Source organism: Pholis gunnellus (assembly GCF_910591455.1).
Source record: "Pholis gunnellus genome assembly, chromosome: 14".
Lineage (NCBI taxonomy): Eukaryota > Metazoa > Chordata > Actinopteri > Perciformes > Pholidae > Pholis > Pholis gunnellus.
This window is the reverse complement of record NC_136541.1, coordinates 8,361,915-8,381,397: the sequence shown is the minus strand read 5'-3', so window position 1 is coordinate 8,381,397 and position 19,483 is coordinate 8,361,915. Positions and strand designations below refer to the sequence as shown.

At 43.7% G+C, this 19,483-nt stretch overlaps 1 protein-coding gene across 1 annotated transcript in view; it reads left to right on the top strand.

Annotated features, from left to right (window-relative positions):
- LOC306705901 (receptor-type tyrosine-protein phosphatase F) overlaps positions 1–19,483 on the top strand; it is a 116,778-nt gene that overhangs the window by 89,016 nt on the left and 8,279 nt on the right. Inside the window, exons 21-28 of the mRNA XM_079172777.1 lie at positions 2,167–2,279; positions 5,797–5,894; positions 9,236–9,359; positions 9,711–9,886; positions 14,248–14,367; positions 15,494–15,648; positions 16,527–16,812; positions 17,916–18,094. Coding sequence (XP_079028903.1) covers positions 2,167–2,279; positions 5,797–5,894; positions 9,236–9,359; positions 9,711–9,886; positions 14,248–14,367; positions 15,494–15,648; positions 16,527–16,812; positions 17,916–18,094 — 1,251 coding nt within the window. The remainder of the gene's footprint in view (positions 1–2,166; positions 2,280–5,796; positions 5,895–9,235; positions 9,360–9,710; positions 9,887–14,247; positions 14,368–15,493; positions 15,649–16,526; positions 16,813–17,915; positions 18,095–19,483) is intronic.

Sequence of the window (19,483 nt, the reverse complement as noted above, 5' to 3'; positions counted from 1 at the left end):
TGGAAGAACTGGTTTTAGCTCACAGAAAATAGATTTAGAAGAAGTAAGGTCCATATTGATAACAATCACCTATTAATATTCCCCTCTCTCTTTTTGCTCTCTGTGAAAGCAGCAAACAGGAAAGGTGGGTACTGTCACTGTTAAAGCAGACACAACCTCATCTTTCACCACCCAAGTCCCTTTCATTTGTGTTGTGACATTGGTGGTATTCATCAGCTCTTTAGGGGTTGCAGGGTCAGCTTCCTCTCAGCTCTGGCTTTATACAAAAACATCCCCTCAAAAAGAAATAAAAGGAAACATATTTAATCTGATTTGTTCACTTTTACAAGACATGAGAAGCAGCTGACTCTGCAGCCCTTTATCACTGGGGTTAAAGGAACCCCCAGGTCACGTCCGTGTAGCGGTGCATGCTCCACATCTAGTGCCACTGATCCTCCTCAGATCATCCTGTCTGCCCTGGTTTGTCTCCGTGCTGTGTTTCATTATCCAGCCAGTGTCAGCGCGCCCCTTCAGGAGTGGCCTCATCTGAATATGCCAAGGCATCACCTGCTGCTGAATGGGCCATTGTGAAGGAAATGCCAGATGGGGAAACTGCTGAAAAAGAAATGTTCCCATCTTTTGAGCTGACATTTTCCACCGGGACTCACTCCTCCACTTTTAGCCCATTCCCCCCCTCTCCCAGCTTCCTCGTGGCAGGAGTCTTAACAAAGGGCCCTGTTCTACCCTCATTAAGTGCACGCTGTACAGCACACACACTCGCACTGTGTGTTTAAGTGTGCATGTACTTACATTCTCACACGTCTTAACTCTCATTTTTAGTCTAAGATGAATAACCCCATTGAGATTGCTGCCATGTTTACTTTAGCCCAGCACCAAAGTGTGATGTAGATTGGCATCTGATTTGGTCAGAGGGAGAGATGAGGGATATGGAGAAGAGATTTGCAGATGCCCAACTCTTCCACCCCTCCCCCTAGTCCAGCACCAGCATGTCTGGGAAAACCGGATACGGTCTGGCTCAGCTCTCGGCTGGAGAGGAAAAGATGCTTGTCATAGATTAGCCGTCACGCTGCTAGCATTAGCTTAAGCCCCCGCAGCATAAGATAACAGGTGGCGGTGAGGCCCAAGCCCCAGCGGCTGAGGTGGACCGGGTTAAGACTGTGTGCACCACCAGATTTATGTTTTCCCTCCACGCATGGCTTCAACAGAAGGCCCTGCTCCTGCCTAAAACCCGCGCTCCCCACTTACAAATGGAGTGCAATGAGATGTGAAATTTCCACAGGGCGCCCTGATGCTTCTTTCCGCCCATTTCCATTTGCAGTCAGAAGGCTTGTGACTCTGCAGCTGTATCTGTGTGAGTGTGTGTAGTTGTGAGAGAGGTGGGAAAACATACATCTGTGTGTGTATGTCAACAGATGCTGGCTGTCTGAACATTAGAATAGTACAGGCAGGCTGCGTTTTCTGTTCCTCTCTCCGCCCGATGGACAAAGCCACGGTCGACTGAGCTGAGCCAGTGCGAGCTGTGCTGTGCTGTTCTGTTCTGCGCTATGCTAGACTCAGCTAGGCCGGGCCTGGCAGTGCAGGTGCTGCAGAACTGGTCTAATTACCCAGTGTTGTGCCACCCAGCTGATGAGCTAATTACAGCATCCGCCTGTTTTTCTCTCAATCTGGAAAGCCAGTTAACACAATGTGTTGTTAGCACACACACACACACACAGCAGCAGCAAAAATCATACATTTAAATCTTTGCTACACTCAAACACAAGCTCATGTACACATTCCCACACAGCAGCTGTCACCTATCCAGCAGCAAACAAATCCAACCTAGCCCACTCCAGGAAAATAATGGCATTTCTTCAAACACATTAAAATCCAGTTGGCAAACTAATGGGGGTCATGCCCTGGTACCTACCTAGTGTCTCTTGAATTACTGGTCCTCCGAACTAGTTTCGAGAACCACTAAGTATGCCATTAACCTCATCAAGTGTGCAACACAGTGAAACTATACGTGGGTCCTTCAGTCCTTTGTTTTTAAACATATATTTGTTATCATCTTGTCATTTCCATTTGCAGTTAGTTTGAACAATTGTCGGCTGAGTTACATCTCCTGGACTAAGCATGTAGATATGATGTGGTTTGACACCAAATTGTCTGTCTTTGCCACCTCAGGAAGCGGGCATCGCCCCTACCCAAAGATGACCACTCTGGTGGGGTGAAAGACTCCCTGCTGGCCAACTCCTCTGACCCCGTGGAGATGAGAAGACTCAACTACCAGACCCCAGGTAATAAACAACTCTCTTTGTTCTGCTTTCCCTCAGCATCTGCCCTAAAATGAACTTCTGGGTTCATGTCGTATGGGATGGGTGGTAGATGTTGACAACTTGTTGGCATAATATCGTATTCATCGTAATTACGACATGGATCTTGACATGAACTGTTTGCTATTTTATTATATTTGTTCTATACTGTGTGAATGTCTGTACAGTAGTGCAGTGTGGGCATTTTAATCAAAACGATTTGAAAGGGCTTCATTCCAAAATGAAAATCCTCCCTGAAATTCATCAGATGATCCTATCTTCTACGCTGAAAGAAAATATCTTAAGGGATTCATACCTTTAATATTGTTTCCTAATATATGTATTTTCAAGTTTTCTTTCTCAAATGGTGGAAATTGCATTTTGGAATGATTTTTCTTTGTTTCAACTAAACTCAGCCTTTCCAAAAAGCAATCTACTCCTGCAATGAACGCCTGCCTTCCTGCTCTTTTGATGGATCTCTTGTTTATTAGGGCTTTGTGGCAGATGTTGCCTCATGAAATTCCTGTGTCTTGCTTATTTTATTATTTATCCTCAGGCTTTAAATCAGACCACTTCTCAAAAAAATGGTCGGTAAGAGAAAATAAACAAATCATGTTCACCATCGTAGCTCTGGATGGAGTCAGGCCGAGTGAATTCACATTCCATCCACGTGCAGTGGGGGGTGTGGGGGGGGGGAGGTGTCAGAGTGCCAGCCTTCTTCCTTTTTCTTCCTGATCTCCTCCTTCCTCCCCCGGTCCTCGCTCCTCCTCCCTCCATGAGCTCCTTTCATTCTCCCTAGCTGGTAATGAGTCCTGCTGCCTCTGATGTCAAGGTGAGCCAGGCGGAGGGAACAATGGAGCTGAGAGAAAATGTCAACCCCCGGTGCACGCGCGCTTCTGCTGGTTTCTGTGTGTTTTCTGTGCGTGTATCCCTTCTCACGGGTTATTAAAGATCCCATTTGCCGTACACACAGATACACACACACACACAGCCCCTTTGAACCCCTGCAGAGGAATTAAGCAGCGCTGCCGCTCTGAATGAGCCCTGTTCTCTCGTCCTCCCACTCCACCTCTTTCCTCTTTTGTCTTCCATTTCCCCCTGTAGGGTAATCTCTCTCTCTCACTCCCTACGTCAAAATTTCTCTCCTTCTTTCTCTCCCTTTCCACCTCGCTGTTTTGCTTCAAGAGTGATGATTATCAAGAATCACCATGGCTGAGTCTAGCTTGTGAAAACGTGTGAGACTCCAAGGTTGAGCTGAGTGAATATTGAACAGTCCTTTCCTCTGTCCTCTAGCTCTTTCTCGCTTTGATTCACCCACAGAAGGTGAACATTCCTGCTCTGATTCTGATTGTTGTAAAGTGGTCTAGCCGATTGCAGCTCACGTCTCTAGCATGTTGGTTTGTTAGACTGACTTTGGCTGCACCTTTTAGCACTTCAGCAGCAGGCGTGCGGTTCTATGAGAAAGTGACCTGGTTTACCCTCAGCAGACCTGGTTCAGATAGTATTTGCAACTACCAAACTGACATCCCTTGTGTTTGACACCTCAGATAAAGCATGTAGTGCCATTTACGGAGTAGTGCAATTCACACTAGATATTTACAGAGGAGTATTTTAATGTGCAATGAGGGGATACCACCAACACTCACATTTCGTTTACCTCCGAATAAAGTGGTTAAGGTCATCTGTCCGAACTTGTTTACAACCTGTCGTATGACCACTCACAACTTTTATGATTAACATGTGGTCACAGTCGATATCCATACATGATGGCCAAAGCAATGAAAGCACACACAAGTTCTAATAGAGTGAATATTTCCTGAACATATAGTGCCTTGTACTCAGTGGTGCAGTTCAAACTGACGGTCACAGGGGAGTGTTTTAAAGTCAGGCTTTGTATGCACTTCTGTTTAACAGCCTAAACTACACTACTTGAATTGTCCTGAGAGAGCAAACACCACCCGCTTGCACACTCCAACCGGCTTGAAAGGTTGTTTGCAGATACTGTTTGGCCCTGGTCTGATCCTGAGCCATCCCCATTGATTGAGTGTTCTTCTTCCTCCCTCCTTCACTCTCCTCTCTCCACAGGTCCCAGCTCTCATCGCTGCCCCAACACTCCAAGTTAGTCTGCTCTCTCACCTACTGTGTATTTCCCACACATGCAGTCTCTCTTCCTCTCTCACTTGCTCCTGATCCCATTCTCCCGTTGCAATCCTGACAGACATCACAAGCCCACAAGCTTGTAGCCTCTGGCGCTCCAAGGATGCAGCGATGTCCTCTCTTTGGCTGTGAACCTCCCACAACACCATTTTGGTGCGGAAACAGAGGAATAGATGGTTTCATGGATAGTTGAGCAGTGCGGACAGTTACTCTTGTTTTGCATTAGCCTCGTTAACTGTGGCTTCACTCTCCATTTACCCAACAACGTGGCTGTAAAAGACCTGGGTGAACACGCACAAACACATACACATCGATGTTAATGTCCTCATAGGTCTCTCGGTGCTATAGTATTAAATTAGTGTAATTGGTCAGGTCTCATCTCGTGCAGTAGACATAGTTACCATCCATTAGCATTAAAGCAAAAATGAGCATGTAGTGGTCATTCATCTGAAAACATGACCCACGACCTTACAGATGCGCTCAGCCAAAGGCACTAATGTTAATCTGTATACCTTTTTCAAGAGTTTGACTACAAAGGATGTATGTAAGGTTAATGATGCTCCGTGTATAAGTTTAGAGCCTCGTCATGCGTCACATACAGTTAACTTCTAACACATGAGGCAAGTTCCCAGCAATCCGTTTAAGCACAGAGCCTTGCCAAGTTCAGAGGCACAGGGGGAATTTGTGTCGCCAGATTAGCAATAAATCATCCAATAACTCTGCGATGAGAAATCTAGAGAGAGGCAGGGGGGGGGGGGGGTGGTTGTTTGAAATTAATCCAGCCCAAGTGCTCCAGGCTGGGCCGAAAGATAGTCTATTGTAAGGAAAGAGATTTTCAAAGAAATGAGTTTTGGCTGGTGACCAGTCAGTTTTTTTTTCTCCTTCTCTAGGAAGTGACAGTGTGACTGATTTGTAGAGACTTGTGGGTTCTTGCTCTGATCCCACCTCTGCCACCAAATGAGCGTTGTGGAGTCAGAGCGATGTCTGCCTCCTGCTTCCCTCCAGGAGCATGCTCACCCAGTCACTCATGTGCATCACCGTGCCAGCCCCACCTCTGTCCTCCTCACTTAGCATGACGATATCACCAAATGTCACCAGCCTGTTCTAACTTGTGCTCTCTCTCTCTTCTCTCTCCTCTCTCCCTCTCGTCATGCATTGTTGAACAAAGTGCACTCTACTCACCGTTACACAGCCACCTCATGGTCCCACTGGCAGCCTCACTCACCCTGTGGTCCAACCAGTGTTTGTCTTAAGTCCATGTGCATGTTTGATGTAGGAACAGCAAGATCTCACTCTTTTCTTTCTTTTTCCCCCCCTCTTCCTCTTCCTCCTCTTCCTCTCCCAGGAATGAGGGAGCACCCACCCATTCCAGTCATTGAGCTGGCTGACCACATAGAGCGACTGAAGGCCAACGACGGCCTCCGCTTCTCCCAGGAGTATGAGGTAAGAGCCATGCGCTTATGCTGTATCAGTGTTTCCCTCCCTTTCAAACTTGTAAATGTGCTTCTTTGTTATCGTGTCTGGGAGGAATTTTTGTGTTTGTGCCTCTTATGCATGTATTCTAAAAGGATTATGGACGACTTCTTTCACAGACATTCTTCAGTCATTTTTACAACTCTATTACCAATCCCACCAGGAAACCAACACTTACATTGAATGCTGCGAGATGCTTTGTCACAAAACTAGCAGGTGGAGAGTTGCTTAAGCAATCTGTGTGCATCTTGATGTTTTCCCCGAAGAATGTTATTTTGCAGGCGGTCTCCCCAATGCAACTTGGTGAGGGATTATCTCTTGTCAGTGTTCTTCCTCAGAAAAAAAGGGAGCGAATTTGCATTTAAAGTGGCACATAGTGGGTTTGGGGATGAAGCAAGGCCAGATGAAGAGAGAAGGCATCCTTGAATACAGAAAAACAAGAGCCGTCTTTTATTTATTTGTTCTGATTGTTCGATCTTTTTTCACTAATCAGCTCTATTCCTCACATTGATGGATCCATTTGGTTACTTCCTTTTTTTTAACTTTACCTAAAAAGTTACGTGATCTCCTCTGTCTGTTTGTTTGTTGCAATTTCACATCCCCAATTAAACTGAGTTTGGTGAACTCATGGCTTTTCCCCGAGCATCACCAGAAGGCCAAACCTGCCCTGTCCAGTGTTTACTGAGAAATAACATCTACTTGATATACCTATGATTCCACTCACCCAGTGGCGTTGGCTGCATGACAAACAAAAGCATTTAGAACCATATGATGCTTACATCAACACTCACTGTTTGTGTGTTTTGTCCTGCATAAGTAAGTGAGTTTTTCTCAATTTTAGTACTCACAGCTGAAACTGATGCATTCTAATACAACAACAAATCCCTCACGAGTGATATAGTGCCAGGTTTTTGTTAACACTGTGTGACATCTGTAAGCAGGAGCCATTGTAATACACAACAAAATACATAATATGATACAAATTCATTAAAAAATATATATCTTCTTTACCATGAAATGAACCGCTAACTGGGGAGATAATGAGGCCTTAGTAGAAATCTGCACTAAATGAAGTGCTTTCCTATGTTGCTCAGTGCCTCTCCAGCGCATCACCCTCCCGGCCTGTTGAGTTAGTGTAAACGAATGAAGCCAGGGAAGTGGCTTGTATGACTGCAGGCAAGCAGCCCGGCCCCAATTCCTCTCCGCACCAGTCATTCCAAGCCAGGGAAGACCCCCTCCATGGCCCGGCAGATGGCCGACCATCTCTGTGCCAGCCAAGGCGCGGTGGCAGAGCTCGTGGCGCTTTGTCACAGTCACGTTCGCCGACTGCTCCCGTTGAGCCTTACCCCAAGGCACAGAATTTGCAGAAGCTTCACCACTTTCCCTCCCTGATGTTTTAGGCGGCCTGACACTTCCTTTACCACCAATGCCGGTCCACATCACACTAAGCAATGAGCACACTGGGTAATGAGCAGAATTTGACAATCAGGCATGCTGCAGCTCCCCCTGACAGTCTTTTCTTATCGCAGGAAGCATTTTTACGCCGCAGTCGTCATGGCATCATTATGTTCATTTGAAAGCATTTCCAGTGTGTCAGCGGGAATACTTTGGGCGTTAGCTTCTCACCTCTTTCTACCATCTCTACCGAACTTGTTTGCTAGTTGTCATCAGTCTTGTGTGCCTGCTGAGTTCACTGAGCTCTCAAATGGATATGACATGTTTTGACTGCAAATGAAATCTTTCTCTTCGTAATGGTGGGCATGGACAGAGAAATTGGCAGTGCTGAGCTCATCAGCAGCAATAAGCCGATACCCACATGACTCTTAGTGCTGAGCAATTTGGAGCTGTTGTGGAAGACTTCTTGCATATGAGCACTCCACATTTTTCAAATCTTTTTCAGAAGCAAACAACACATTTCTCTGGAAAAACTTTGAGTTTAAACTAGGTTGTATATAACCTTTATGCCATATTTTTACCTATGTAGGTGCCACTTTACTCCATAGGAAAACAATGAGAGCTAGAACCTTACTGTTGCAGTAGGAGAGCAATTTGCTGTACCAGATTTTCAAATGAACTGGCATGTATCTTTATTGTTATAATAAGGCAAACCACACCTGCCACACGTGTAGCCTAGGACTCTATACACCAAGACAACTCTTGCTCATCACTTAATGTCCCAGGATCCTAATCTCCACACTCTCCAGGCCTCACCTTGTGCCCTTTATTTTATCCATTATCCAATAGTAATAATTATTATTAGGTTTGAGATGTCATGTTTTGACACTGGATAACCCTTAATAATTAAATTAGCGCTACAGCCATCTTAAGTAAGTGCAAGAAGGTGTCGACTCCTGCTGGATTTGCGAGGCGAACGGTCTGGGGAATTAGTGGTCATGGTTCCGGGGGATCGATTCGGAATAACAAGAGACTCTGTGACATTATCGAGCCAAGGGATGGGAGGCCGTCACATATCTTCCCAGATCAATATGTATGCAGTCTGTTGTCGTCTTAGCCCGAGAGACAAATGACGTAAGAAGGGAAGGGTTAGAAACAGAGAGAGGATGAAAGGGAGAGGGTGAAACAAAAATACAAGATAGGAAAGGGCAACAGAAATAGAAGATGAGAAAAGACAGAAAGAGGGAGGCTGGGAAGAATCATGGTTACCGTAAGCAGTCATGCATGTGACTTCTCAGAATTAGGTAATTCAATAGCACCATCCTAAAGGGAGAGGATGAGTGTTTGTGGTTGCCAGCAAGCTTCAGCATAACTTTTACTCGTTCCCCAGCTAAAAGGACCATTTTCACCATGTTAGGTTTAGAAATAGGAGGAATAGGTTTGCTCTGTTGGCTCAATCCATGGACGATGGGCTTTCTGTTGTTGTTGTTGATTTAAATCACCAAAGCAGCTGCCTTTATATTTCAGCTTCATTAGCATTTAAGTCGTCGACCCATTAATGCAGCACTAGCAGATGCAGTGGAGCCAGCAACATAATATTTTGACAACTGATCTTGAGTCTGCACAATCTCCTTCACAGTATAAAACCTGTAGCGCTCCACTATGGCTTTGAAGGGACATGATGTTTGTATATGTTCGATTTAAAGGCTTTGTTGTCCACGGTGTACTGCGGTTGAATGGGTGACAGCAGACAGTAGGGTACCGGTAATTGTGCCCTACTCCCTTACCCTACTGTCTTGCTCCATTTTATCCCTTTAACACTCAAGAGCCTCATTTTGTGCTTCTGTTTTCTCTCCTCTCTCCCTCTCTCCCCCCTGTCTTCTTCTGTTTCTTGTCTTTCCTGCCCTCTCTCACAGTCCGTTGATCCAGGCCAGCAGTTTACCTGGGAGAACTCCAACATGGAGGTCAACAAGCCAAAGAATCGCTATGCAAACGTCATTGCCTATGACCACTCCAGAGTGGTGCTCACCTCTGTTGACGGTAAGAGCTCTTGTATCCACTCAACCCCTCAGACAGCCATTGACAGAGGCTGCCATCGATCGAGACCTCCTTCACAAGTACCAGGGACATTTTGGAAGCCTGCAGCTGCTGCTTTGGAAATCCCCCGTATAGCCTCTAAACACATGTACCCTTTTTGCTTCAGTACAGAATGTCAGTCATAATATAGAGATTGGATAATACCATGCATCTTAAGTGACTTATGTGTTTTGATGAAAAGGATTCCGATTTTAATCTGATCTCTGTTTCCGAGCAAGCTTATTAGATAAAAAAATAAATAAACCACACTGTGAACTGTGTCAGTGACGTTCTTACTTCTTGTCGTTGTTAAAGCCGTTCCAGGAAGTGACTACATCAATTCCAACTACATCGACGGCTATAGGAAGCAGAATGCCTACATTGCCACACAGGGGCCACTGCCAGAGACACTGAGCGACTTCTGGAGGATGGTCTGGGAGCAAAGATCCAACACCATCGTCATGATGACCAGACTGGAGGAAAAGTCACGGGTAAGGAGAGAGGGTGTCATTCACTATACAACGCTGACAATCACTGACTTTATTCCATAACATTTGTTATGATGTATTCATTTACTGACATGTGCATACTTAAAGATTTAATCACATTCATCACAATCATTTTTGATAATAAACATGAACTCAATCACTATAAATGATTTAACTATGGATAATAAGTCATAAATAATGACTACCTCATAATATATTTGCCATAAACTAGTAAATATAGAAGCCAGAAATACATTTTACTCCGAATGCATTTGCATGCAGCAGATTATGAATTGATTCGATGTGCTACCCCACCCTTTACCACTGCTTAGTTGACAAATCTACCAACAGGTGGCCTCTATGAATGGGGTTGTTATACTTGGAGGAAAACAGATGACTGGGGCCATTTGCAGTCAACAGTATCAGACGGATCAGACAGTCAGTGTTTGAAAATTGAACTGTGGCCAGAAATGGAGTTTCCTGACATATATATGTATATATATTTATGGAGCTCAACTCTGGGGACGTAACGTTACACCCAACAAAGCCTGAAGGCATATAGACACCCGGTCTTACTTTAAAGCAGGATTTGTCAGCCTGATCAAAGTCACAAGCTCTTCAAAGGATATTTTTGGTTGTCTTTGGACTGTATCGCTTCGTGCTGCTTCTCTTCAGGAATCTCTAAAAAGTTTTCCTAAATCTGTTTGTGAAGTAAAACCGCACAACAGCTTCTCACCGTTTAACTTTTCCTTGCTGTTGCCATGGCAACTTTGCATATGATGACAACATAGGATGAAAAAATCTGCTCATACATGAACATGTACAGTGTCGTTATATTTAGAGTTTTATAATCATACAAGCGCTTTTTTCATTTGTTATTTTGAAACCGCTCAGAGAGTTCAATACTTGATTGCTACATATTTATTATTGCAACACCGTGCCACGGATTCGTAAACATCGGGTGCCGCATTCGTGTTTGCACTTTCTGAATTTGGCTCTTGAAAGCCTCGGCACGATAATGAAACCGCTGTAGTTGGAGATAAGAGGATTGTCACCCAAAAACACCTGTGCGCCCCTAAAAATATTCAAGCTAATAAAAGCAAAATAAAGGGAGCACATGGGCAACTTGAGATCCAAAATTGGGATGGGTTTATTTAATTACCATCACAAAATCATGCTCATGAATTCCATGGAGGAGTTAAATCAGTATGGAGCCCTGCCAGTGTGTAGTTCTTTTATTAGTGTGTGCACTCGGTGCCCTAATGAAAGAGAGTCCCCAGACTAAGAACTGGAAGTAACAGGGATTGTAAATGAAAGAGTTCATTTCCAAAATCTCTTGATTTGTTTGAGGGGTGGTGGAGAATCATTACAGGACGCTCTGTTCACTATTCAGTATCTATCGTGAGTCTGTAGCTAGCTTTTTGTCAAGTAGACTTAAATTACTTAGCATCCTTCAAAACGTACCATCATCTGTTTTATTTTTGAGCTATCGATGCAATCAATCATTTAGGCAAACTGTGGGAACACCGTGTCTTTTTGGAAAGAGCTCATTTATTTGTACCTTGGAGAATATCTGCTGATATGGTCTGTGGATATGCTTGATAAGGTGCTTTTTATTTCACTTTCAGGCAGGATATACACATCCTCACAAAATGCCTTTCCATATGTTTAGTGCATCTGAGTGGCAGTTTCAGAGCTCTGTGATGGATGAACATGCTCACCCTGCTTTGATCTTACATGCACAAGGACAAAATCAGCACACCACAACAAAAGGAACTTAGAGATGAAACAGCCTCTCAGCCTGTCCCAACCTCTCACATCTGAGAGTCAATTGGCTTGCCAACACTATGGAAAGAGATGTAGAGAACCAAACCGCCCTTTCACCAATATGGGCGGAAACGTGTTTTGTCAGGATGCCTTTACATCTTCAGTATAACATCATCAAACGGTTCGGAGCTGGAATTTCCAAACCAGAAGACCAGTTTTAATTACCTGCGACAAAGAGCATGTAGAGTTGTTATCTGCATCGCTGACATTTATACCATTACCATATACAGTATATATTATTGTGTTCACAGCTCGAAAAATGTTTCTGTGTAATTACTCTTTGAACACTGGTGTATATGAATCACAATTACAACCTCTGATTATTTTTGTTAATGACATTTTAAGTTAAATTAGAAATATGTCTGTGGTACTAATGTCTGTCACAATTTACTTTTACTTTTTACAATACAATATGAGACATCTAACTGTGAATTGAATTGATTAAATTTGTTTCCGCATTAGTGCTGAAAATAACATGTATTCATTATGTGTGAACTGTAGCAAGTTGATAATGAATAGACATTTTATAAGACAAAACTGAAAGACGACTGTACTCCAGATTAGACACATGCTGTGCTACATTTTCGGGGATGTCTGTTATAAATTTTACATAAATACACATCCTCTATTTGACTATGTCTCTCTCACATACGTACAAGGACAAGATGAGTGAGTAACCTCCATCACCCAGCCAGACTGACGTCTTACGCCAAACAGAACTGCAGCTTGACATACAGTATATGATGAGATCCGGCAGCAGAACAATGTTAGCTTCCACTAGCACTACTATCATTACCAGTTAGTAAAACCCTAAAAGGTCAGGATTTGAAGTGAGACCAGAAGTATTACTCAGTGTGTGTGTGTGTGGGTGTGTGTGTGTGTGTGTGTCTAGATAAGAGGTCTGTATCCTCTGCAAAAGGGCAGGCGACGACATATGAGAAGCGAGGTTCAAAGCAGAAGCAGATGATAGCGAAACCTGCGGTCTGTGTGTGTGTGTGTGTGATGGTGTGTGTGTGTGTGTGTGTGTGTGTGTGTGTGTGTGTGTGTGTGTGTGTGTGTGTGTGTTTATGCGTGTGTTTGCGAGGTAGACTATGCCACCCAACCTCGAACAGCACAGAGATATTCATTACGGCAGTGACTGCTAATCCATATGTTTGTACTGCAAGCGGTTCCCCATCACTCAATTGAGTTTCTCCTGCGAGGTCTATCTCTGCCTCTGAATGGGAGATGTCACCAGGGGAGGTGAAATGTGAGGGGGTGAATTTGAACGCATTTTGTTTGTCGATTTGTAGCAGCTCGCTGAGACAGCCAATGTGCTTCCAAATGTCAGCTCGGTACCGCGGTATCAATATGATTAGCTTAGCAGCACCACATCTCTTCCTCTAATGTTATCCAAATCAATAGCAGCAAGTCATTGTCCCTGCAATTCTGACAGTTCGCTCAGTTTCTATATGTGAAAAGGGAGTTGAGCAGACTTGTAGTGATTATGTGAAATGACAAGTTTTACCCACACACTTCTAAAATGTTACGGTTTTTTTTAGCTCATGCTATTGTTCAGATCGCCTGTGACTGATTGAAAATGGGTTCAGCTTATCACTTAAGACGCGTAGTAGGTGGAGCACATTGTTCTGGACTGTTTTTCCAAACAAGGTTTTAGTCTTGAAAACGTACACAGAGAATCGGCTGAGCCCAGAAGCTAGAAGCAAGACCAATCAGTGGGCAGAGTGTTTTGATAATGATGTGACTCATCGCCTCCAGATACTTTGAAATAACTCAGAAGTAGTTAAGGACATATTTTCCCTTTGTTTAGTGAACAGACGCCTTATTATTGCTGTTTTGAAACCAGAGCCAATCTCCCGTGACAGCCAGTCAGCAATCTCACAAGGAAGAGTTCATGTAAAAGTTGCGTTAAGTAGAGGTCAACAATTTGAAGTCCTTTTTTCTTTCAGTTTAATGCCAATGGATCCTAGATAAAGATATCATTTTCATAGATACACAGACTGAAGCAAAGCCACTCAGTGCCAGTGTTTAAAGGATCTTAAGCCTCATTCACAGTGAAGTTAGTTTTGTGCACATATGCGTCGTATCCAGTTGGACGGACCTGCTTTCCCTTCACTACAGGCGTGAACAGGCTTTTAGAAACGTGTCCCTCCACAATACAGTGCCCAATCATCACAAATGTGCCAAAAGCATACATGACAAAGGGTTTCAAACCACCCGACGATTAGCTAATTGAGAATGATCACAGGCCGGTAAAAGACAAAGTGGGCTTTTTAATGCCCTTTTGAAGCCCGCTTCAATTGCTGACACACATGGATGCACATGCACATGCTCAATTCACTTGACTTTTTAGCAGATACAGGAGCTGACTCTGAGTATTCAATTTTTAATTAGACAGTGGACAAAGCCTTTGATCTGACCTCTCTAATGTTCCCTCCGTGTTAATCAGTGTGATCCTACAAGCCTCTCACAAGCCTCGTGGTGGATGTTAGCGGCAGTTCAGTCCTGACAGTGTGCCCTCTCTCTTGCTCTGCCAGGTGAAGTGTGACCAGTACTGGCCGGTGCGAGGCACAGAGACCTATGGAATGATCCAGGTCACCATGCTGGACACCGTGGAGTTGGCCACTTACAGCGTCCGTACCTTCGCTCTCTACAAGGTACAGTACTGCCTCGTCATTTGCACTCAACCATATACCATACAAGAAGACAGCTGATGGCGTATATCTGATTGTTACTTTAAATAATGAGGTGATTGAACGAGTCTGAGCTTATGAATATCTTTATGTGTTTTCCTAGAAGACAATCTGTCTTCATCATATCGAGTACCTTATGAAAAAACTCTGAAGTTAGGATTCTATTATAAAAACAAATGCTGTTTTTCTTTTGGAGCGAGGAAAACATTAATTCAAGTAAAGCTTTAACAACAATTGACTATGGTGATATTTGATATATGCGTGCAAGTTCATCTTGTTAGATTTGAAAATGTTCTACAATGATGTACAAAATGTTCCGAGTTACGATTTGTCTCTGATTTGAGTTTCGGCACACATCTTTGCAGTTTGTATGAGACAGTTGGTTTGTCTTCCTTATGCGACCGTAGAACATTCACATCTTTATTAGGCCATATTACTCAAACTGCCCCTTATCTATGTTCTTTACTAATGCCTAAAATGATCAGGAGTTTTAGTTTAGTATTACTGAGGTCACATTTTTCTGAAGACAGATCAAGGCTATTAGAACTGGAATCTTTTTTTGCACTGCTGTAATTGCTTTTTAACTTTCAAAAGTTGGTCTCTTGTTCTTTAAAAGGCAATCAAATATTTCATATATTTCAGTGCTATGATGACGGGACTGATGTGTCCTTTACGTCTCCTCTTCCCTTTCTTTTTTCCATTACTTACTTATAATTTCTAACGTTATTACAAGTCTCCCGCTTCAGCAGTTTCTATCAGGAATTGTGACAATTCCAAGAAACCTTTTCTGAGAAACTGCTGAATTAGTGTAAATTATAAACCTTACCCACACCTACTGCTGTTAACAAAGTTATTATCCCGAGACCTTTGCTTAAAATTTGCTACATTGCTACATTTCTGATTAAATCACGTATGCCTTCAAATTTCCACTGTAGAATTTCCGCTCCCTTTCATCAAAACAGTGTGAACTTAACTTAACGTTTTCCCCAAGCATGACAAGGTTATCTTTAAAAAGCAGCCAATAACATATAAGGATGTCTTTGCAAACATGCACCTTTCTATGTTACTGACTCCTCTGACTCTCCTGCAGAATGGCTCCAGTGAGAAGAGAGAGGTGAGACAGTTCCAGTTCATGGCCTGGCCAGACCACGGGGTGCCAGAGTACCCCACCCCCATCCTGGCCTTCCTTCGGAGGGTAAAGGCCTGCAATCCTCCAGATGCTGGGCCCATGGTGGTCCACTGCAGGTGGGTGTAGACTGGAACAAGCGCACTATGTGTGTCTACAGGAAATGAACTGCTAATTGTCACCATCATATTTATTTATTTTGCATGGCTTTTTTTCTTCACGGATGAAAAGGATTGGCTAAGACAGGGTTGTGTTCTTTAATCAAAGATAAGTGCCAATACGCCTCAAAGGACACAACATGCAACAGAGATGTTGAAATCCTGTTTTTGAGGGTCAACACCTTCCCCAGGAATTTGGCTCAATAATTCTGTGTTGCATATGTCGCATTGCAGTCGAAAAGTCTCTCAGGATGCCTCTACAATCACAAATGTTGTGCAGCAACAATGTCATTATGGTCCCTCTCTTGTGCTAAATATTGTAAATCAACTAATCTGTAAATCAAAATGTCTAGAGAGAACATAAGAGGACTCGAAAACCTATCTTATATTACACATTCTCAATGCATCTTGACTCATCTCAATATTTGGATCTCCAAACCTTTTTTAACTACATTGGGATGAACATTTGTTATACTAATTAGCTCATATAATGTGAAGTAGAATGTTGAAACACAAACATTTAGTAAGGGTATAGACAGCAAAATAATTCACATTGTCATTTGAAAACCGACACTTTATAATAAAGTGCTCATTTACATCTTGTACATTAAATACTCTAGGATGATATATTAACTCAGTATTGCTGTGACTTAGTGGTTTATAAGTGCTTTGGATTTCCAGCTCAACACTGATAACCTTGAGCTTTAGTGCTAGTTGCGTCTATAGATGTGTACCCATGTGTTTGTATTATCAGTAGATCTTGTTATACAGCGTAAACAGACGTGAGACAGTTATCTATTTGTGAAATAAAGCTTTTCATCCGTCCTCACTCCCATCAGTGCGGGCGTGGGCAGGACCGGCTGCTTCATCGTGATCGATGCCATGCTGGAGCGCATGAAGCACGAGAAGTCTGTAGACATCTACGGCCACGTGACGTGCATGCGTGCCCAGAGGAACTACATGGTCCAGACCGAGGATCAGTACATCTTTATCCACGAAGCACTGCTGGAGGCCGCCACATGCGGCAACACTGAGGTTCCGGCACGCAACCTGTACGCCCACATCCAGAAACTCACCCAGCCCCCGCCCGGCGAGACGGTTACTGCCATGGAGTTGGAGTTCAAGGTGATTGATTAGCACACACCTCAGACAAGTATTACTTAAAGCGCTATTTGATGACTTTTTAGTGTGAAAAATCTACTCCTGCAGGATGTAATGAAGCATTTAACTTAAGAAAAGACATTTCAGAACAGCTTTATCTGATTTATAGGGCACTGGATAGTTTGCAGGGGTGGCATTGTAACACTGTACAGGAAGTGAGTTTTTGCTAATTATTAACAGAAATTAGAGAAATTCTCAATCCACTCTGATCTAATAGAGTTCTGACCTTCAGGGTGTCGCCATTGTACCGCTGTGATCACATAGAGGTTTGAATTCATTAATTCACCAAATAAGCCGATGCACAGGAATGTGTCTCTGTGACATGCTGGGACGTCTCAACAGCTACCGTAGCATCAGTGCATACGAGCACACATGTTTCAGGGACAAATGGACCAGAACAAACTCACATTAACGCACAATCGCAACAACACACCTACACATGGAGAATTACAAAAGTGACTGACCCCTCGCCCCCACACACACAGCTGGTGTTCAAGGTGACTCGCAGTCACACGCACACGCGCACCTTCTGTCAATAGCCATCGACTGTGATGTTATTACACACTTTCCTCCCAGCGCGGCTCTGCCATTAGCCCTCTTATGACCATGATCCATTCTGTTTGAAGTGATAATAGCATCTACACTCCTGCCAACAACGGAGAATGAAAGAGTGAGAGAATGATTGCGGCGTATGTGGGGGGCCACAGCCTCCATGCCCGCACAGTCTGGCCACAACGTACACACACAAATTCTCCGAGAGTACCATGACTGTCCATACACACTCCTGTGCTGTCCATCTGCTCTGTCTATTGCCAGCACTGAGCTTGTCACGCCCACAGTCCTCCAAGCTCTGGAACTCGATGGGAGACAAGTCTGCTGCACTTAGTTATACCTGCCAGCAGTATTTATCTTTTATCTCGACAGGAAGCTTGAAGTCTAAGTCTAAATAGAGACTTGACAGGGAGGCGTTTCAGACTTCCTTTTTTGTTTACTGCAGGTCACAGGTCACTCATTTTTTCCTCTCCGTCTCTCTGCCTGTCTGAATCTTCCAACGTTTTATTAAACAGAGACTGGCCAACTCCAAAGCCCACACATCACGCTTCATCAGCGCCAACTTACCCTGCAACAAGTTCAAGAACCGCCTGGTCAACATCATGCCTTTTGAGTCCACCCGCGTCTGCCTGCAGCCCATCCGTGGCGTCGAGGGCTCCGACTACATCAACGCCAGCTGCATTGACGGCTACAGGTATGCAAAGGACTTCAACCTCAACATTTGACGTGAATACAATAACAATGAGTCGGCTTAAAGTGCTGACTTTGACCTTTTAAAGGACAAGACTGCATTGTTCTATATTTATCTAATTAACAAACGCCATGAAAAGATCAAAGCCAGCAATGCATTAGTCCGCTCTCTCTCAATACTTTCAAACTTCAATACAATGCCACACTGGCTTTGGCTCTTATTTCCAAGTCTATTTCTTCATACTGGAGATGTAAATCTCAAAAACATAGTTCATAAGGTTCAGTAATTCACCAAAACACCTGGGCACTGTAGTTTTTAGCAAACATGACTCAAACGGTAAAGTAAATGGAGCATTTGTTGAGACTAATTTAAGTGACAGATTCAAACACATTTAGTGTTAAATGCAACAGTGATCCGTTACATGTATTCAAAGCAACCAACAATCTTTTTTATGGCCTCACAGTGAAATAGTCACCTGTCGATCCATCCGAGCAGGTTGAACCAGACTGAAGGCAAAAGGTGAAGATGGGTGCCGTACAGGCCTGCCTTAACATTCAGGGGGGAAAAATAAATTGTCTGCTGATGTAATGAGTCATAAACATCAAGGCAGACATTATGTGAGCAGGACTTGCAAACAAATATTAAGGTCGATGTTAATTTTACAATAACTTTCTGTCTTCTAGGATAGGGCTATAATCCCATATGGTTCCTCTGATGTGGATCTAAACATCCTTAAATTGAACCTGAGAGTCTACACTGTAACCTGATTGTGTCATTTCAAATCCAATGTCCCTGAGTACAGCGCTAGCACAACAAAAATTGCATCACTGTCCTAAAACACAGCGGAGTTTCACAGTGGACTAGATGAAAATGCATGGGAGGGGACTGAAGATGAGACCGCAGTGGGTAGTATCCAGTTGCAAGAATTACTCGCGGCTCTGTCAATGTGGCTCTCGTCCGCTGAGCCACTACCACTTTCTTATTGAAGCTACTGCATGTTCTTGTCTGCTCTGTGAGTCCAAATTGCTTCCTGGAGGGAGGAAGATGAAAAGGCAGCTCTGTGTTTTATATCTATATAAGTACCACAGAAGAGACAGAGAGAGCTAACTCTTCTGCCGTTCAAGTGTACAGCGAGGGGATGGATTTAGCGAGCCTGAAATGCCATTTAGTCAATATGGGGTTGTGCTTCGTACCGGGCCATGAAGGAGACAACACTCCCCCAACCCCCTCCTCTTCCTCCAGTTCTGTTGTTAATGAGACGGTGCTCCGCAGAGGCAGACCCTCTATTGTTGCTGTGTAAATAGCATAATTGCAGCAGGAGAGTAGTGTAATGAAGTGTTTCCAAACCCCTCCCTCCCTTTTCTTTTTTCTCATCCGTGTTCTCTGCTTTTC